General features: G+C 37.7%; 1 protein-coding gene and 1 long non-coding RNA gene across 2 annotated transcripts in view; both read left to right on the forward strand.

The window, feature by feature from the left end:
- Positions 1 to 22,424, forward strand: part of LOC119871789 — a 55,140-nt gene that overhangs the window by 6,598 nt on the left and 26,118 nt on the right. The window lies entirely within an intron of this gene.
- OR8B4 (olfactory receptor family 8 subfamily B member 4) lies at positions 14,832 to 15,761 on the forward strand. Its single transcript, NM_001388785.1, has one exon. The coding sequence runs from the start codon at positions 14,832 to 14,834 to the stop codon at positions 15,759 to 15,761; it is 930 nt and encodes a 309-aa protein (NP_001375714.1).

Below are 22,424 nucleotides of genomic sequence, written 5' to 3' on the forward strand. Positions count from 1 at the left end.
AAATGTGAACTGATCTAGGATGTTAAGATCTGGTTCTATCTACAGAAATTTCATGCAACTTTTCAAGGGCTAATTTTAAATACCACATTTTTGCAAAGAAGGTAGGAGGTATAAAACTTTGTTGAGATGGTCTTGGCTAAATGACCAAATTCTTGAAGAATTTTGCACAGTACTTGGGGGAAGTATGCTGGGACCCAGACAGCAGGAAGCATGGTTACTCCTAAGACAGTGGTGTGGAGCTTCAGGGACTTGGACTTTAGGGGATTTGGTCATGCTGGCTGGACAACCATATAGAAAATATCAAGGTCATGAAGTACAGGATTTGGGAATTTTTTGCACACAATAATTTCCTTGTTTCAAATTGTGCTTTTGAAACCTGGGTGGAGAAGTCTGAAGCTCACGGTGGTCAGCTAAAAATCAGGAGAATATTTCAGAACCATGGAAACTTTGTGTTACAAGCCAGTAATTAGGTTAGCACCACATAGCAGCCAGTCAACAGAGGAAACGACCACGGACTGTTATGGTACTGTATGTGATAGAGATGAGTGAGGTGTTCTCTGTGTGCCTCTCTAGATCAACTTTCTATTCCTTTGTACCTTACTTCAAGTCCTGGGAGGCATTTCCTAATGGATCTTGTCAATGGGCTCCCTGACCCTCTGGTTTCTGGCTGGGTTAAGCCAATGGCAGCATCAGCAGAAGAAATCAGAGGACAAGTGGAACATGATATTGTGATATTTATTTCCCTGACTTCCAGTGGGCTATAGTAACTGCCCATTTCTAAGCCATTGTCAGTAACTGCTCCTTCGTCTCTTTATGCAAAGGGATGGTAATGCTGCTGCTGCTGGCTTCTACCATCCTCTGGTTTCTCGTAACCACCCTTTTGCCTACACCTATGCAAATAGTGCCCTTGTTACATTTTTCCGGGAGTCATCTTTTTTCTGCTGGGACTCTGACACACCCTTCCAGTATAGGGTGCAAGGATTATACAGTTTAGGTTTGTAAATCCACAGCCTAATGGTACTGTGTAAAGGGAGGCAGAGTTACTTCTTGGTTTAAAAGAAAATTATAAGTGGTAAATATGTCTTTGAGAAACAACAATATATGAAAGACTCTGAAAATACTTTCGATTTATGAGATTCTCTTCAGGAAAATTCTCTTCTATTTGTAAAAATGAAGTCTGGATGCGTATATAGTTACATCCTTTGGGAAGGTACAGATCAGTAAGGGTGAATTCAAAAGAATAAAAATGGAACCAGGGAACTGTGTTTAGATGGCACAGAACACAGGACCAGCGTAGAATTGGGATGACTGGGACAAGGGAGGGAAGAACAGCATAGAGACTCAGAAAAAGCAGAGTAGGAAATTGAGAGGTAGAGTCAGATTTGAGCCTAGTTTTTACTCAGCAACTATGTGACCTCATGCAAGTTACCTGATGTCTCTTTCTCTTTGAAGTCATTTCCACAGGATTATTAAGAGAATTATTTCTTTCTGAATTTGTGTATTCTTTCTACATCCCATTTACAATATGTATTTATTCATACATTGACTGGGCAGTACATGTTCATGGTATTTATAATTATTACCAAAAAATACTCAGTGAAAGGAAGTCTCTCTTTACTCAATTTTCTGGTCCTTCTGTACCCTCTCCAGGGTCGGTCAATGTTGCTTATTGGTTGTATGTTTTAAGACAGTCTTTCTATGCATGCTGCTTGTGTTAGCCAAGATGCAACAGGGAGTTACTCAGATCAGAGGGCTGAAAACTATCAATAGAAGGGAGGAGGAGAAGGGAAAAAAGCAGGGATGGAATATGTTTTGTTGCTGGAACCAGCAGTTCCTGCCAAGGAAATGCCAGGTTAGGTGTTTCCCCTGATAGCTCTTTGTATAGGCCAGTCTGAGCTGATTTGGAGCTGAGGACCTGTGCAGAAGCCCTCCCCCCCCCCCCAAGTTGTCCTGAAGTTACCTTTAACTAATTTTAATAAGATTTTCTCTTATGGGTAGAGTTTTCCACTGTATTTTGAACATTCAATGTATGCACTAGCATGCTGACATACCAGATATATGCAGTTGAACTAAAATACCTAGGTAAGAGAATATGTATTAAGTTCCTTACTGTATGTGCAAGACCCTGTCGCTGCTCCTAATACGCTAAATAAAAGCTTCCTGTACTAACCCCACAGGCAGATCGTGTTTCTATCTTCTTATTTGTAACAAGTAATAAAAAGTGCTTTGCTTTTGGGGCACCTGGGTGGCTCAGTAGTTGAGGGTCTGCCTTTGGCTCAGGCCTTGATCCTGGGTCCTGGGATTGAGTCCCACATGGGGCTCCCTGCAGGGAACCTGCTTCTCCCTCTGCATTTCTTTTTGTCTCTCTCTCTCTGTGTCTCTCATGAAGAAATAAATAAAATCTCTAAACAAAAAAAAGTGCTTTGCTTTCAACACTTCCTTGAGTTGTGTTCAATTCAGTGTACCCCAATGGCAAACCTCTTGAGTTTGGTTACACCTGCACATACATACACACAACCTTGTCCTTGTTTTCAAAGTCTATGAGCAGCTGCTTTAACATGTTATCTACCAATGAAAACTAATATGCAGGGGAGGGAATAAAGGGTTGTTATTGGAAAAATAAGTGAATAAAAAAGCAGGAAAGATGTATATGAAGGATTGTGGATAACCAAAAAGAGGCAGAGAGAAAAGCACACTGTGAAAACAAGGGAGTGTCAGCTCTGGTTATATAAGTGTGTTTCCCAAGACACAGTTCACAGAATTTGTTTTTGCTGGTCTCTTGTTTCCAACTTGATTTTTATGATCACATAAAACTCTTGTATATGCATGCATTATATCTCATTAACAATTTTTTACTACTGTATATTACTTTTGTTTTTCCAAATTATAAACAATGGTTAGCAGACTTATTCAATAACTCTTTGAGTTTTCCTCTAATTAGGATATGTTTTTAGACACAGAATTACGGAGTGACATAAGATTGTTGAATATTATTCCAAAATTCCTTCTTTAAAGTTCATCTCAATTTATACTCTCACAAGCAGTATAAACATACTCAGATGGTCTACTCTTGGCCAGATCCTGTACCAGTAAGGGTGTCACTCATTAAAAACTGATTACCTTTAATTTTGACAGTGGTGGTGTTTGTATTACTGTCTTCTCCTTTTACAGCTTTTATTCCTTTCTACTTCATGAACTACCACTTGTGGTATCTGAATGGATAAAGAAAAGTGGGAGCAAAACTGAGAATGTTTTTTTCTGTCTTCTTTTTCTTTATTATATATTCCCTGTAGAGGAGGGAAAATTATTTTCCTTCTAAGTTTTTGACTGAAACTCCCCTGTGATGAGAGACTGATTAGCAGGAGAAAAACAAAGAGAAGTTTAATAACATGTATACATCCTGTATATATAGGAGATACTCAGGAAAAACAACCCAAGCCACCAACTTAAATACCATCTCCAGCTAAAGGCAAAAAAAGATGTTGCGGGGGAGGGTTGTCACTTACAGAAAAGGTTATCAGGCAAAGCCCAGTAAATGATGGTATGGTTGTTACGCAGATTTAAGTTGCTACCTTCTCCATTGATAACAGTTTGTAGAGATTTAGTCATCTCCCTCTTCTTGGTAGAGAGGGGGAGAAACTCTTAAAAATGGAGATTTCTCTTATAAATTTCCCTCACAAAGGGAGCAACTTCTATCCAGCTGTCAGAGCTTCTTCTGTCTTTGTTTTCTTAAAAAGAATCAGATCAAGATCATTCTTAGGCCAAAAAGACATTTTGAGGTGGCAAATTCTGCTTTACCTCATCCCTTTATTTCTTAAATGGCTTTTTCTTGGCTTCATCATAACTCTGGTAATCTTTTTGGTCCAAGGAAGGAAAGATAGTCTAGAACTTTCCCTTTGTGATAATTTATTATGAAGTATCCTTCTGGATTATCTTTCTCCCACATCTCTGTCTCTTTCAGTGTCCCTACCCTGTATTCTCAGAGCACACTGCACTTCACCTGTTAAGTGTTGGTCCAAATGCAGGGCCACTGCTCATTTGCTTTTCTATATACATCCTCACAACAAATCAGACTGTAAGTTCTGTGTGAGCAGGGTCCTTGTTGTCCATTTTGATATATCCTCCACATCTAGTGGCTGTAGCTGAGCCAGACTCTAGGATTTGTAAACCCAACTTTCCACTCCTTTTTATAGTCAAGCATAGTGCTGTATAAAATGGTTAACTTTTTCTGGCAAATTCTAAATCACTCTCTGATTGAACATTGGCTCTGAAAGCAGTTTTATAAAATACCAACAATCGTGCATTCCCTCTGTACTGTCCATTTTCGCTCATATCTGAGAAACAACAAATTAAAAGAACAACTTGTATGATGAAAAAAAAAAAAAAAGAATCATTCATGTACGAAGCTCCCATTTCCCCCAGAATAACAGACTAAGCCTGAAAGATTGTGTTCAAAAGATAAACTAGAAAAAAGTCACCAAGACCATAATCCGATTCTTCCTTGTTGATTTTGCAGGGCACAGTACTGCTTTCCTTTTTCTTTACTGTCACAAATTAATATATTCTATATCCTGTCAAAATTGCTTCTGGGGACATTTGATAATACAGTTTTTGGAACTTTGCAAGTTCCTTGTAGTTTTATTGGGGAAAATTACTACTTTTCCCTTTGTTTTTTTTTTTTATAATTTTTAAAAAAATTTTTATTTATTATAGTCACACACACAGAGAGAGAGGCAGAGACACAGGCAGAGGGAGAAGCCGGCCCCATGCACCGGGAGCCCGACGTGGGATTCGATCCAGGGTCTCCAGGATCTCGCCCTGGGTCAAAGGCAGGTGCCAAATCGCTGCGCCACCCAGGGATCCCTACTTTTCCCTTTGTAATTAAAGTTAGGGAGAGATATTTTAGAACTATGAAATGTCTTGTTCCTTTTCAATTTTTCACATAACAGTTTTAGCATCCATTGATAATTCTTGCCTCAATCAGTATTACTCTGATGGTTGAAAAGTGGAGATTTTCTAACTCCATCAAGCTTTCATTATTGTTAGTTGGTACTTTGTCAGAAAAAAATCTTTCCTTCTGTACTTATTTACTTATCCATTCACTCATTCATCTGTTTATTCATTCATATGATTGTAGGCTCATGCATTTCAATTTTATCCAATGGGTTATGATTCATTATTGTCATTGCTTAAGTCGTTGCTAAGTTTGTTCCTGATTTATCCAGTGGGAGCCTCTTCAAACTAGTTCCTATATTCTTTTAATATATCTCTATTAGATTTTGAGCCTTTGTTGCTTTATAGCAAAGCAGTATGTTTCAGGCTTATTTTGTAACTTTCCTGCCCCAGCATTGGTTCTATTTAGAGATAAATTGTGTTTAAACCAAAATATGAATGGTAGGTGAAATGAGCTGTATATAATGTAATTCTGCAAGTAAGTATCTAATGAGAGAATATTCATGTTTATAAAATATTCTTTTATATGTTTTTTTCCCTTGAGGATGCCTGTCTGTGTACAGGTGATAGACCTGGTCTCTGTGAATGGGCCAACACTCTGTGTCTCAAAGTCCATTAGCCCTGAGTGTCATAGGTGGTCTTCTTCTCACTATCTTTTACCAACTCATGTGATAATATCATCAGGTTCCCATCAGTGATCAGTGAGACCACATAGAAGGAATAAGTAGGCCTGGATTGAGAGGGGAAACAAGTCCTGAGACTCTTGTCCACACAATTGGGTTTTGATGCCACTCAGTCTAGCTTCCTTAAACATAGGACTCCTTGTCCCATTTGCTTCCTTCCTTCATATTGTACCTTGCTTGCAGTGACTACCCTTCTCCTTTCATTCTAAATTTCCAGAATTACAGCTGAGAATGAAGGTGGACAAGACTTTCACACTCAAGAAACTCATGTTCTTCAAACTCCAATAATGTCATTTTGGAAACTTTAGGTCCTTTGGACTTTACGTACAAGTTCTCATTTAATCTTCTCTACAAGTTAAAGAATTTGCTTAGATTGTACAATAGCAAGTGGTGGAGTAAACAATTAAATTTAGACTGCCTGATTCTAGAGCCCATATTCTCAACATTTGCTGCCTTCCAGAGGTTCAATCTGTATGTGTAAGAAATAGCACATATATTCATCATGTGTAATGTCCAAGTTCCTGCTGCCTTTGAGCTAAGTAAATTCATACATTCACTCTCATTTAGAAAAATTTGCTCAAAATATATGTCAAGAGAAAGATCCTAAAGATTTTTCTACTTATTTATTGCATTGAACTAATAGGGTCAGTAATATAAGTATGTGTGGGACCTGCTGAACTGTAATATGAGTGAGAGGGGCACTAACCAACTGAGCCACCCAGGTGCCGCTACAGTGTTTTGTTTTAAATTTATTTTTTAAAAATAATAATTCTTAAATTTGCAAAAGTAATGCTCAAGTACTATAGGAATACTATAGGAATATTGAAAGTAGAGAAAAGCAAAAGATAAAAAAAATCCATGATTCTAAAAAAAAAAACCATGATTCTATGACCTAGAGAAAACTACTTTTAGTATTTTAATGTATACTCTTTCAGAATATTTTTCTCTATGTGCAGTTGTGATGGCTTAGACCATTTTGCAAACACTATATATATCTATACACCTGTGTGTATACACATACACACACATATGTATATATATATATGCATATATATATATATATACAACAGAGACAGATGTGATCATATTAAGTACAATTTTGTAACTTTATTTTTCATTCTGTAACACATGGTAAACAGCCTTCCATGTGATTAAATTTTTATCAAAATCATTATTTTCAATGATATTCATTGTATTTAAAGCTAAAAGGTCTATGGAATGATACAAAATATTTCTGTTTGCTGCACAGAAAGACATTGCTTCCTTCTTTCCAAAGAGTTTTTTAACAGTGATATGTTCATCTGATGATCCTATATTTCTTTTCTAAATTCTAAGAGTAGCTCTGTCTTTGATTTATTCTTAGTGTCAATTCTGCATATTCCTCCCACTACCTTAGTTCAGTTTTTCTGGTCTCTATCCTTCTCTTTCATCTTTTATCAGAAGTCAAAGGCAAGTCTAGACATTCTAGCCTTGTTTATGCTTTAAACTTCTCTTTCCCTAGTGAAGAAATGTTTACATCCCAGGCAGGTAAATAAAGAAGCAACCATTTCTCTTCCCCTTTATCTTTCCTGCTCTAACTCAAAGGATAGTTTACAGGACTGATGAGAAATTGGGTGAATGAGCTTATGTGGCTCAGTGTGTCCTAGTCCCCTTCTTATGGCCTCTCGCCCCATTTCTGGTTAGGACAGGCACATTCTCAGTGCTCCCATTCATCTCTTCCATCTGTAATCCTTCTTCGTTATAAGAGAATACCAATTGTTGTGCAGCTTGGTTTAGACCTATATTCACTAATTTAGTCTGTGAAGTGCCATAGGAAATTACAAGGTCTTACTTGTACATCCAAGCTGGGTCTCTCAGTCAACTCTATCAGCATCAAAACTGATATAAATATGTGTGGGACCTGCTGAACTACTGTACTATGAGTGAGAAATTAGACTAATTTCTAATTTCTCAATTGATTCTGGAATCAGAAATGGATGAGAGATATTATTTATTATCATCATTAACCTTTCCCAACTATCTCCCACCCCTCCCTGCCATGTATACAGCAATTCAAGTCTCAATATCATTTGCCATTCCCCAAATTTGCAGTGCTTTTTTCCTCTGATGGCCTTTTAAATTATTTTTTGTGATTCTCTTTGCTCAGAATGTTCTCCTAATTTTCTCTGCTGGTAACCTTCTACTTATATTTAAGCCTAATACCAATGCATTTCTAAAACCATATCATAAAACAGATTGTATATTTCCATAGTAACAATGTAATAATTGGAGAATGTTTTTGAATAAAGAACTAGCATAAAATAACCTGCTAAAAATCAAATATATACTTTTTGGAATACTTTATAATGACTTTTTCGGGGAAAATTATTTCCCGAGTTTTAAAAAGTGTACAAAAAGCTATTCTATGTATTGATTTCATATGAAACATCAAAGGCAATAAAGTGAATATAGAGTCCATGAAAAACAGAAATCTATCATAACACTGCCCAATTTAAACAAACACTAGCTATTTAATCATTAATAAAAATAATTATTGTGCCATAAGCTTCCTTTGATGTTAAATATCATCCCTTTTATTATTATTATTATCATTATTTTTTGCTATGACCCATATTGCATAAAAAATATGGCCAGATAATTCATTGAATACCTTTCTGTTTAGCCAGCAAAGTTATTCATTCAGTAAACAGTGTAATGAAGTTTATTAGAAAAGATGAGTCACTGAAGAATTGAAAGTTTTCAAAACTGTGTAGGAATATGAAGAATTATCTGTGGAATTGGAAATGTTTGTTCATTTATCCTCCAAATCATATCCAAACATTTCCATGAAAGGGGAATATCATTCAAAATAGAGCAAAACTTTGAAGGAGAGTTTGTTATATCCCTCTAAGAAGGTAATTTTGATAGATGTGTCTGCCTTCATCCTAGGAATAAGAGAAATTTGTCTCATGGCCTAAATGATTTTCTGTCTCTACTCTCTTGTCTACAGCTTCCTGAATGTCCAGTTCCTATCATACTAGCCAGGATTATTGACTGCAAACAGCAGAAATTGATTTGGGTTAACTTTGGCAAAAGATGGAATTAATTGGGGTTTATTAACAAACCCATAGAGCAGGCCAGAGAATTAGCTTTTGGAATCCAGCAGGATCTAGGGGAAATCAGGTGGTGGAATCACAGCCAAGTTATACCACAGAACCATCTGGTTAGGCTGCATTGGTTCCTTGTATTGGTACCACCAATACCCAATACTCATTATCACTGGTAATTTTTCTGTCTTTGTCTTTGCCAAAATGAAATATAAATTGTTCCTGTTTCTTTGTGTCACTTGCCCCAGACTTAGAGTCCTGCATAGAAACATCTGACTGACTGAGTTCAGTCTTACTTTCTTTGGGGAAGCTTCACAGAAGGCTGAGTCTGGTTCCAATCAAGGCTCACATAAAGGCAGATTCCTAAACATGGAAGGAGGACTAATGTTGCAGTCAATACTTCTAGTTAGTTATGTATAAGTATCTGTTTATTCTAGGTACTAGGTATATAACTAGATTATATATATTTGAAAGGGCAGGGATTTTGTATCTCTTTTGATTGTTGCTATATTCTTAGAGCAAAACACAGGCTCTAGAATGTGGTAAATGCTCTCTATATGCCTATTGGACCTTCTCTCTTTCTACATTTCTTAAGTTATGTCTCTAATTCATAGTCTTTCCCTGTGGCTGATGCTGACTTTGGTTAATACCTTTAGATCTATCCTCCTCCATTTTACCTATTAACTCTTCACTTGTGTCTAATAGGCTATCACATTCATAGACTTCCTCATTTCAACTATCATGTTTTCATTTCTAAAAGTGCTAGTTGATTGTTTAAAAAAATCTGTCCTGTCAAGTTTTGATGGAGCCTTCATTACACTTTGCTCTTTTTTTCTGAACATATTAAATAAACTATTTTGTATTCTGTCCCTGATAAGCCTGATAATTTTGCAGGCCTGGTCCTGTAGCTTGTGGTTTATCATTAATGATTATTTTCATTTCTGGTGGCTTATTTTGTGTTTGTTTAGGGCTTTTCATTAAAAGTTCATGATCCCCAGTTAGTTATCTGGGGAAATTCTTTGATATCTGGAGCTAATCTATATTTTCCAGAGAGGAAATATATATATATTTGGTTACATTTGTAATATGACTTTTTTTTAACCTGGAATGAAGAGGTTGTTAGAAGTTCTCAGGAGATATTTTATCTCTTTCTCTTCCCTAGAGCCAAGGCCATATCAGACACATATCTTGCCTTCTTCCTGTGTGGGTTTTTTTTATTTCTCTAATTTAGCCATGGAAAATGTTTCTTTGGGGATCCAGGATTACAAGTTAGTAATGATTCCAAACTCTCAGGCTGCTAAGGTTTAGTCATGAATGGACCTATCCCAGGATTTATCCTTTATGTCCTGCATAGGCAACTGAATTAAAACCCAACTCTGGGCCGTTGGGAATCTGCTAGTTCCCCCAAGGCAAATTCCAGGTCCAGTGCTTGTGTACCCCTCTGAATTATTACTTTATCTTTTGTCTTTTGCTCTCATGGGAATTCATTGAGTCTCTGCCACCTCAAACATTAGCAGATAGATGATTTTTGTATTTTACCCAGAATTCTTAGTTTTGTTCTATTCAGAATTCTTAGTTTTGTTCTTTCAGGAGAGATTTTTCTTTGTATAAAGTTTTCAAGAGTACTGGAAATAGCTGGGCTTAATAATACATATTGGATGATGAATAAGTTAATAAGTAGATTTCTACTCTAATGAACAGAGATAATTAATTCTCAGTCTTTCATTGCTGGGCCATTGCTGCACATCTGATAAATTGTTGTTTAAAGGGGGAAATATAGAAGATATGAAATTATGTGTACTAGAAAAATTATGTGTACTAAAAGGAAATGCCTATTTTCTACATAAAAGTAAGCCTAAAAACATCTAAATATGGAACCGTAGGAGATATTCTGAGTAATAAGGGGGAACTGGACTAAGTAATTCAAATTTGTACTGAAAAGTCCCTGGGCCATTTCCCTTGAGTATTTTTCCTTGATGTCTACCAACTAGCATACAGGTCCTAGAGGGCTTCTGCATCTTCTTAATATTGGGTAAATGACCATAAACTTGCTGGCCTGTGGCATATCTGGAGACAAGGCCAGAGGGTTCCAATATGATTGTCCTTAAGTCTAGAGGATGATAAAAGAGAAATAAGAGTGGAAGGGGTCAGGAGAGGGAGAGAGAAAGAGAGAAAAAGAAAGAGTGAGAGAGAGGTAAAGAGAGAAAAAGAAAGAGTGGGAGAGAGGTAAAAGCTGTACCCTTGTAGGGCTGAACTTTAGAAGTCAGATAACATCACTTCTGCTATTCTCTTTTGGTTGGAGAAATCCCAAGTCCTTGCTTAGATGCAAGGGTAGGGAATATAGATCCTATCTCTTTATTTAAGGAGTGTCAGTCCTATTGTACCAAGAACATGTAGGATACAGATGTGTGTATATGTGTGTATATGGGTATGTGCTGCTATGGTCATCTTTGGAAAAAACAAAACAATCTTCTATACATATGCACATTGTACAGTTATAAATATTACATTAGAAAACATCCAACATAATGGCATAATACCAGGCACTCTGTAGTTGTTTCATATCCATAAATTCTTTTGCCCTTTGATTTCCTCCCTTTAAATAAGAAATAAAGGGAGTTTTCAGAGATACAAAATGGCTGAAAAATAAAAATGATTTTTTTTTTTTAAATTCAAAAGAGACACACAGAGAGAGGCAGAGACATAGGAAGAGGGAGAAGCAGGCTCCCTGTGGGGAGTCTGAGGCAGGACTCGATCCCAAGACTCCAGTATCATGACCCGAGCCTAAGGCAGATGCTTAACCACTGAGCTACCCAGGTGCCCTTGTTTTTGTCTTTTTTGTACATGCTATGATACTGAATTGTTAGATCAGTAAATTCTCATTTTACAAATTAGGGAATTAATGGCTCAAAGATGCTCTGTAATTTTAGTGTTGAAGTAGTTTGTCAGGATGATTTATTAAAATATTAATTTATTTTTGTTCTCGACTTACGTTAACACTTAAGTATAACACAAGGATATAGCTTGATGGGGGTGCCTGGGTGGCTCAGTTAAGTGTCTGCCATCGTCTCAGGTCCTGATCCCAGGGTCCTGCGATGGAGACCAGCATCCTGCTCCCTGCTCAGTAGGGAGTCTGCTTCTCCCTCCCACTTGTGGTCTTTCTTGCTTTCTCACACTATCTCTTTCTCAAATAAATAAATAAAATCTTTTTATAAAGGGAAATAGCTTGATGAATTTTTACAAACTGAACACATCCATGTTATCAGTACCCCTATCAGAAATAGAATATTGTCAACAACCTTGAAGTATATCCTTTTCCAGTCACTAGACTCTGCAAGACCAAGCATAAATAATGGTTATCTTTCTTTTTTAAAGACTATTTATTTATTTATTTATTTATTTATTTATTTATTTATTCATGAGAGACAGAGAGAGAGAGAGAGGCAGAGACACAGGCAGAGGAAGAAGCAGACTCTATAAAGGGAGCCAATGTGGGACTCCATCCTGGGACTCCAGGATCACGCTTTTGGCCCAAGGCAGGAGCTAAACTGCTGAGCCACCCAGGGATCCCAAATAACAGCTATCTGACTTATAACACCACAGATTAGTTTCCTTATTTTTGAAATTCATATGAATGGAATCATAAAGTGTGTACTCTTTATGCTTGGCTTCTTTTGCTTCATAATAAGTTTGTGACCTTTATCTATGCTATTAACTTTCATGGCTGGGAAGCCTGGGTGGCTCAGCGGTTTAGCATCACCTTAAGCCCAGGGCATGATCCTGGAGACCTGGGATCAAATCCTACATCAGGCTCCCTGCATGGAGCCTGCTTCTCCCTCTGCCTGTGTCTCTGCCTCTCTCTCTCTCTGTGTCTCTCATGAATAAATAAATAAAATCTTTATTAACTTTCATGGCTATTCGGAATTCTTTTTTATTAATATCAATTTATTATCCAGCATATAGCTGATTGAAATATGGGTTACTTTCAGTTCTTGGTTATTATGAATAATGGTGCTATGAAACTTGACATGTCATTAGATAACATGTGTATTTATTTTTATTGGGTATGCACCTAGGAGTAGAATCGACTGTTCAATATATATGTGTATGTCCAAATTTGTTAAATATTACTAATCAATCTATTGTTCCATAAACAATGATACTCAACAATGTTGTATCACTCATATTATGATCACAATGATTATAATGTAAAACTGTACCAATGCTTAATCCTTGTACCTACATAATTCTTCTCCCTCTATTCCCCTTCTACCTATTTTAGGAAGGTAGCTAGGGTTTGTATTTCTTTGCTTTAGGGTTTTTGGAAACCCTAAAACAGCTTGCAGCAAGGGCTCTTCCCATTTTTGAACATAAATCTACTGAAGATATAGTATTGGTTGGTCAGGAGGAATAAGTTCAGTTAAGGAGAACTTTGAGGGCAAGGAGGGTAAAAGATACTCCCTTAGAATGAGGATGGAGGTCAGTGGGTCTAGGAGGCAGTGGGGGCCAGAGGACCTGAATAGCTGCTTATGCTCTTTTTAGTAGGGTGACCATATAATTTCTTAGCCAAATCCAAACACTTTTAAGAGTGAGACAGTGTGCTATTAATAATTACAGGGATAATAGATGTAAATCAGAACTATTCCAGGAAAACTGGGATTATTTTAGGCAGTCTCAGTTAACTTACAAATGCAGTTGCTGACATGCCTTTGAATGTTTCTTAGAATATTCATGTAGCAGATCATATGGAGAGCAGCTTTGTCATCTGGAGAATGACAGGATTAAAACATTTAGGTACATCTCCTGTTACATCTTGGCCTGCACGTATCTATGGAGTAACTTTATGCAGGTGTATGTGTGCTTCCTTGCATATGTGTTGTTATATTTTAATCTCCATATATAGCAAAGGCCTGTCTGTGGCCCTTAATAGATCTGAGGGTAGGTGGTGCTTGTGGTGGTGATAGTGTGGTGTTTCCACTGTTCTGAGCAGCTCAGGCTGTTTGAAACATTTTGTCTGAGGTGCTCTCTGTAGCATCTACAACTCTGATTTAAATTGTTGTCTATTACCAAATTCCCTTTGAATATTTGGAAATGGTGGCTAAAATAAGTTTGAGGTTATTTTCCTTTAAAGTCAAGCTTAAGTGCTAAGAGTTAATGGAGAGGAAAAATAAACCTCTCTCACTCAGTAGTGAATGGCGTGAAATCCCTGGAGTAACAGGGAAGTTTGAGTAGAATACCTGAGTCCCAAGATGCTAGGGAAGCAGCATAATCCAGGCTGTAAACAAAGACAGTGCAATTCCTTCCTCACAGAAACAAGTCTCTGAGAAATTCCCAGGGGAAATTGTGTCTAAGCAGGCCCCTGAGATCAAGTAGCATAAACTTCTCTGTGATATGCCAGCTGGGGTTCTGGTAAAAATGAAAGTTGCTATTTTATATTTTCTCCTGAAGTTGGTGTAGACCATCTGGGAAAATCCACAAACAGAAATCTTATTCTATTCCCAGAGTACCTTGGTGATTGGGGTCTGTAAAAGGTCTAATTCTCAGCACTGGGGGACTCAGAGGAGTTAACACTTGAGGCTGCTTGTTTTATGCAGGAACACCATTTTCTCCTTTGAGCTAATGGGAAAAAAGATTGCATAAGGCCCAGCACTGAGTGGGACCAGGGAGAAGGAAGGTGAATGTCTGAATCTCATCATTCCTGATGATTTTCTTTTAAACCCAGACATCTAGAGTATATCGATCCCTTCCCTGCTTTCAACACTTATTTTAATGTAAGATGGAGTGAAGGGGTTTAGAGGAAGAAGGTAGTATGTGTAGAGACAGTAGGGGGCACTCTTGGCTTTCCTTTTATGGTAGGAGAGGGAGGCAGAGAATGGGTGGAGACAATGGGGGACAGGAGAGCTCCTGCCAGGGGAGCTGAGATATAGTCATGGGCATATTGTCAACAACCTGGCTGAGGGAGGAGGCATAGATGAGTAAAGAAAGTAAAAAGGTAGGACATCCATATATGGGCTCATCTTCTAGAGCCTTCTTCCATCAGTGATGTTTGTGACTATCATCAATCTATGTATTTTATCACTTGTTTCCACAGACAGCTCCCTGGAAGAGAATGACTCTGAGAAACAGCTCCTCAGCAACTGAGTTTATCCTAGTGGGATTATCAGAACACCCAGAGCTCCAGCTACCCCTCTTCCTCTTGTTCTTAGGGATATATGTGTTTACTGTGGTGGGCAACATGGGCTTGATCACCTTAATTGGGCTGAATTCTAGCCTTCATACTCCAATGTACTTTTTCCTCTTCAACTTGTCTTTTATAGATCTCTGTTATGCCAGTGTGTTTACCCCTAAAATGCTGAATGGTTTTGTGTCAGAAAATATCATCTCTTATGTGGGATGCATGACTCAGCTATTCTTCTTCTGTTTCTTTATCAATTCTGAATGCTATGTGTTGGTATCAATGGCCTATGATCGCTATGTGGCTATCTGCAACCCTCTGCTGTACACGGTCAACATGTCCCCACAGGTTTGTTCTCTGCTGATGTTTGGTTCATACGTGATAGGGTTTGCTGGAGCTATGGCCCACACTGGAAGCATATTGAGACTGACGTTCTGTAATTCCAACATCATCCACCATTATCTGTGTGAAGTTCTTCCTCTCTTGCAGCTCTCTTGCACCAGCACCCATGTCAATGAGTTGGTGTTTTTTATTATTGTGGGAGTGGTCATCACAATATCCAGCATCAGCATCTTCATCTCTTATGCATTGATTCTCTCTAATATCCTCCGTATTCCTTCTGCTGAGGGCAGGTCCAAAGCCTTTAGCACATGTGGCTCCCACATTATTGCTGTTGCTTTGTTTTTTGGGTCAGGGGCATTCACCTATTTAACAACCTCTTTTCCTGGATCTATGGACCAGGGTAAATTTGCCTCAGTCTTTTATACCAATGTGGTTCCCATGCTTAACCCTTTTATCTACAGTTTGAGGAATAAGGATGTGAAACTTGCCCTGGGTAAAACCCTGAGAAGAGTGCTTCTCTGATGGTTCTGTTTGTATCACTTAATTACTGGTAAGCTCACACTCAAGTATCTTTTTACTTACAAGTACAGAACCTTCCATCTTTTCTTTTCAAGTAGGGTCTTTTCTCCACTTTACAAAATTGGAAGTTTCTTGCTTATACTCTTCTTGAAGATTATACTACTTTGTACCATGTAAATTGGTTCATTGCTTGCAATTTAGCATCTATTAATTGTCTACTATTTACTAGACTCTATACTACATCCAAGAGATGAATAAGATGAAGCTCTAGGCCTTTCATCCTTTTCTTGGTAGGATAAATGGGTTTGTCCAAGCAATATTTCTTCTTTTTATTTGAAAGATTTATTTATTTACTTGAGAGAGAGAGGGGGGGTGGAGCATGTGGGTGCGGAGAGAGGCAGAGGGAGATGGAGAGAGAAAATCTCAAGCAGAGTCCCCACTGTGCATGGACCCTGATGTAGGGCTCCATCTCATGACTCTGGAATAGTGACCTGCGTCAAAATCAAGAGTTGGATGCCCAATTGACTGAGTCACCAAGGTGCCCCTGTCCAAGCAACATCTCTGGTTGCAAGATGGAGCAAGTAATGGTATGAGGGTCCAGGAGAGTGAATTTGTTTTCTTCAGTTATGGGAGCAGCTTTACCAAAGACCAAATGTAGATACCTTGGTGCCATAGGTAAGATAGTCTCCCAGCTTCTTGAGAGGTTGCTTGTCTAGGGATGTCATAAATCATCTCATATACATACATATACACACAAGAGAAGGCCTTGCACAAGAGTTCTTTACATGGTTTGAAATGTAAGGATAAAGCAAAACTAAAGTCTTTCATTTCCAAGTTTCAGAACTCTTAGGGCTCGGAATGGTAACCATGGCGTAGGTGGTTTTGTAATTGGGCCAATTTCTTGGGCTCTGTATGCTAAGGCTGAAAGCAAGAACAAAGGAGAAATTCCATGGATTTCTGTGATTATGTTAATTGCTATCTCTATCTTGCCCTGGAAATACTGTGTACATTATGGGGTGTTTAGGAAAATTCTTTTATTCTTTAAAGTAGATTTAGAGTTTATTGTCTCTAAGAATATGTGTGTGTGTGTGTTTATGTGTATATATGTGTATGTGTTATAGTTAAATATTAGAGAATCAGGAAGAAAGAGGAGTCATATTACATTTTCTACTTGCAGGGAAATTTGGAAGTGATCCAAATCTTGAGCGCCAAAGTCCACTCTGTACTCTTCAGCTGAAGAATCTGCTATTCTATATCAAATAGTTCATTTTTCAAGGAATATAACCTCATAAACTGTCCTTAGTGTAAGCAGGAAGGTGAATCTTGGGCCAGACCAACCCTTGTGCAGAGATGGGAGGGTGGAGACACAGTATGGCCAGAAGAATGGGGCTGAGTAGAGGCTAGAACTTGGGGTGTCCTTGAGAAAACTCCCTGTGAAGAGTATTTGGTACTTTTCTTTTGGATATGGGGAGAGTCATATAAAGTACTGAGTTGATGTACTTTGCTTTGCTTATATTCTCTAACTCTTCCATAAAATTAGATTGTTGTACAATGTGAATTGGTATGAGAAACTAGGTAGCAAAGAGCAATTACAACTGCTGATTGTCTGGGCCTAGTTGATTTCTACTCTCCAGAGGATTGTCTGTGTCTAGGTATGTGGGGATCTTGGGGACATTAGGAAAGAGTCAAGAATAAGTAAAGATAAGAGCAAGTATACTATGGCACAGACAAAGAAAAAATTACCATTGGTATAAATGAGTAGGAATAAGGAATAAGTCAGAACTATAAGGATATGAATGAAAAGGAATAATTATGAAATAAATGCATTACGTCTCCCAAATATCCTTCCTTGCATTCATTACATATTCGCATTGGGGTGAGTAGGGGTGATAGCATAAATTTGACTAACTGAGACACTGGCTTGGATCTTTTGGAAAGCAGTCCCTTTGAAGATGTGAAATGACAAAACTCAGAGGTACTTTTGCTGATTCTTACAATAGCTAGACAAGAGATATTTATTGCTCCCACAGGAAAGACAATATTTTGCAAATTCCAAAAACCTTCACTCCTCTTACAAGGATAAGTCATCCTTTGGTCCTTATAGGTTGGTGTTGAGGAATTGTTGGTTCTCAGTGGTCAACAAACAGGAACACATTTAGGAGCTTCTGTTTTATAGTAACTGAGAGACCTAATTTGATACTCTGTGTCAGATATCCTCAAGTAAATCCCTCTACCACAATACCAAAATGCTGTCACCCGATCATACCATGACATTTTGATTTTCAGCAAAGGAAGTTTTCCCCTTTAAGAACCATTATTAAAGCTGGGATTCCTGTGGGTCCAGTCCTTGGTTCACTTCTATTCTTGACTTTTCCTGAGGCATCTCTTCAGCCTCTTTGGCTTCAACAACCTTTACTTTATTGTGACTCTTAAATCCATAACTCTGGTCTTGATCTATGATTATGATCTATAATCAATTCTAAATTAGAAATATAAAGATGTTATTCATGTTGATGTCCAAATACAATTTTGTAATGATTATATGGTAAAATAGTTTTGGAGTATAAAAAAGAATAATCTGTTCTTGATATCTACACATTGTCCTACAGTATAAACAGGTGGGGAAGCACAGAGATAAGTGATAGACACCAAATAGCAGGAGAGAGAGTCAAGGAGAACTGAATAGAGCTTGAGAGGCACAGCCTAGGTGTTTCTCTATATTCTGTGGAGCAGATGGGAGGATATCTGTCACTATGGCTCATTCTTGGCCCTCAGCCCATGTATTAGATAGAAAAACACATTACCCTCTCGTCCCTCACACTTCCACAAATGAAATCAATCATTTACTAATTGCTTCAGCTGCTAATAACATGAATCTGACTGCAGTGACTTAAAATCATGAGGATTTATTTTTCTTTAATATAAAAGGCATCTAGAAGTAGGCAGTCCAAGGCTGATACGGCAGTGTGAGTCAGCAAAGACTCAGATCCTCTCTCTTTCCTCTTTCCTGTCTCAGTAGTGACTTCATTCTTGCAGATGCTTCATGGGTTCCATATGGCTGCTAGAGCTCCATGTCCACATTCTAAGCATCAAGAAGACACAAGGACAAAGAAAGGCAGATGATGCTTTACCTATTGAATGAGTGACCTCCTCTGACATCTTTTTAGCCAGCCCTACCTACAAGGGAGACTAGGCAACTTAGCATTTAACTTCAGGACATTGCCATCCTGGGAAGAAAGAATTAGGATTTTGTTACTCATTAAGAAAGAAGAAATGGCTATTGAGTAGGCAATTAGCAATCTCTATCAAAGAATAGGTTTGGTTCCACTTGCCAGGAGGAAACAGTTAAGAACTGAGCACTTTCCACTCCTATTTTTGCTTTCTTACTTACTGTATTATACTAGAGGAAGATAGATTAATCTGACAGATAAGATGGGAAAAGAGACAAGTTGGTGATGATGGAACTGTACCCATGTCTCTCCCTTACTGACCTGTTGGTACTGAATTAAGGCAAAGTCTTGACAGGGACAAGCGAGATTTGTTCTATTTCATTTCCAAGTCCTCCTCCTATCCCTTATTGGGTGAAGTTAGAGTCCAGGTTCTGGGAGGGGGCTCTGAGTCCTGGCATATTTTCCTAATCAGCTTTGCTATTAATAAAGCCTGTAATGATATTTTGATCCCCTACTGGCTCCTTGTACTTTCTCACTAGTTAGATCTCACTGGGGAGGAAGAATGAGTGATTACTACTGCTAAATCTCCCACATGATGGTTATCTTTGAACTTTTAGCATAAGGGACTTCTGGGAACCAAAGCTCTCATTTTTTTTTTTTTTTTTATGCTTTTAGATCTTCTCCCCTTGATCTGTGGATTACTGGAAACTTTAGAGGAGGAACAAAATTCCCTCTTTCTATCTTAGATTCCTTCACTTAGGCCCTAAAAATAGAAGGACAAAAGACAGACTAAAAAGAGAAAACATAAGTGTGCATGTTAACACGTGTATCTTGCATACAGGAGTACTCAGTGATGAGTAACTCCAAGGGTCAGAATCATGAAATGGGCCAAAGACATGAAGAGAAATCTCAAAGAGGAAGACATAGACATGGCCAACATGCACATGAGAAAATGCTCTGCATCACTTGCCATCAGGGAAATACAAATCAAAACCACAATGAGATACCACCTCACACCAGTGAGAATGGGGAAAATTAACAAGGCAGGAAACCACAAATGTTGGAGAGGATGCGGAGAAAAGGGAACCCTCTTACACTGTTGGTGGGAATGTGAACTGGTGCAGCCACTCTGGAAAACTGTGTGGAGGTTCCTCAAAGAGTTAAAAATAGACCTGCCCTACGATCCAGCAATTGCACTGTTGGAGATTTACCCCAAAGATACAGATGCAATGAAATGCCGGGACACCTGCACCCCGATGTTTCTAGCAGCAATGTCCACAATAGCCAAACTGTGGAAGGAGCCTTGGTGTCCATCGAAAGATGATGGATAAAGAAGATGTGGTTTATGTACACAATGGAGTATTCCTCAGCCATTAGAAATGACAAATATCCACCATTTGCTTCAACATGGATGGAACTGGAGGGTATTATGCTGAGTGAAATAAGTCAATTGGAGAAGGACAAACATTATATGTTCTCATTCATTTGGGGAATATAAATAATAGTGAAAGGGAATAGAAGGGAAGGGAGAAGTAATGTGTGGGAAATATCAGAAAGGGAGACAGAACATAAAGACTCCTAATTCTGGGAAACGAACTAGGGGTGGTGGAAGGGGAGGAGGGCGGGGGGTGGGGGTGAATGGGTGACGGGCACTGAGGGGAGCACTTGATGGGATGAGCACTGGTTGTTATTCTGTATGTTGGTAAATTGAACACCAATAAAAAATAAATTTATTATAAAAAAAAGAAAAAAGAAAAACTCCAAGGGTAAGTTAGAACTTGGGCTTAAGTAATATCTTAACAAAAGAATAATAAATTTGTAGGAAAATGGAAAGACGGAAGAAAAGGACTTTGAGCCTCGGGGCGGGGGTGATGTGTGTGGCAAACTGTGGAAAGGTAAAAATATGGGGGGAAACTAATGGATGGTAAGGGCTAATTAGTAGGGTTTATTATGTAATTCTGCTGGTGAGGTCTCTGGGCTGAGAAGTATCTAGAATTGTCTCCAGTGATTAACTTCTGTCTTCCTCATAAGGAGAGAAGGGGACACACCTTTACAAATTTATATCTTGCTTTTGGGTAAATAGGGGGAAGGAAGAGAGTTTTTCTTGTATCTACTTTTTCTTAAAATTGTCTTCAGCTCAAAATAATCCTTATGCCAAGAGTGGCATGTTTTGGAGTGGCATATTCTGCTACCCTTCAAAACAATACCAAGAACAAAGTTCCTAAGAATATACAAAATATAACCCAAATAGAGCCATGGACTGAGGTGCTCACTGAAAGTTAATAGGGTATTTTGACAAGAAAAATTAGGCTAAAGAATCCATAATATCACAGAGAAGCAAGAAGACTTGCTTATCTTATAAAATTTGCCCAACCATTTACGGGTTCAACAGATAGTCACTAAATTCTCACTAAGCTACAGGTAAAAAGTTCAAGATTTCACTTTATGGGATCATTAGGACCTGAAGCTATCTTATGTTTCCATTAACATGTACAACCGGGTGCCTTAATTGATAAACAGAAGTGATATTAACTGATACAGCTTTCTGAAATTGAGAATACTAAATTAGAACATTTGCCTAATTAGAACAATTTGACATCTCCTTGGAGGTAAGACAAGAGTATCTACAAGCTGACAAACAAAATGAAAAAAGTATGTTTAACAGTGTAAACACTATGAAATGATATATTATTGACTAAAACTGGATGGTAGAGAAGAATGAGAGGGGAACTAATAGAGTAAGAGTTTTATATAAAGTTGTAATTATAAAAGCATGCATCAGTATCAGAATTTCACACAATAAAGAAGAAGGAAAGCAAACCATATAGTAAATGGCTCAAATAATATAAATATAAAATATGAAGCCATGACATATTATGATAGAATTAAAGCAAATACATACTATAGAGATAAATATAAATGTCTTAACATCTCTATTAATAGAAAAATACTTGGGCTGAATCAATAAGCAAAATACAAGAAATACAACTCCATGCTGCATACAAGAAACACATACAAACCAAGTGATTCAAAAAAGGTTGAAAATAAAATGGTGGTCAAGTGAATGAAATGATGTCCTAAGTGAATGCTAGCAAATAAACAAATAAACAATATGGATATCAGCTAGAATGGAAATCAGGCCAAAACTGCTAAGTAGGAATTCTTTCTAATGTTGTAGAGTACAATTAACAATGTATTTGTAATAGTTGTGACTTTCCATGCACCAAATAGTAAAACATGAGGAGCTGTAAAAAGAAAAATTATACTGGTGGAAGAAAACTTTAAATTACCTTTCTCAGTCTATGACAAAACAAGTTTACAGAAATACAGGAGAAAAGATAGAAAATTCTATGTCTAAATAAAATAATCAGTTACATAAATCTAATTTACATGTCATTTCCATGATATAGACAAATTTAATATATGTATATATGTTTGTGTGTTGTATGTGCAGTTATGTATCCTAGAAATTAGAAATACAACTTATTGTGAAGAG

Source organism: Canis lupus, chromosome 5, assembly GCF_011100685.1.
Source record: "Canis lupus familiaris isolate Mischka breed German Shepherd chromosome 5, alternate assembly UU_Cfam_GSD_1.0, whole genome shotgun sequence".
NCBI lineage: Eukaryota > Metazoa > Chordata > Mammalia > Carnivora > Canidae > Canis > Canis lupus.

What these genes read in the sequence shown, in the direction of transcription:
- OR8B4 (NM_001388785.1), top strand. Translation starts at nt 14,832, where the DNA reads ATGACTCTGAGAAACAGCTCCTCAGCAACTGAGTTTATCCTAGTGGGA.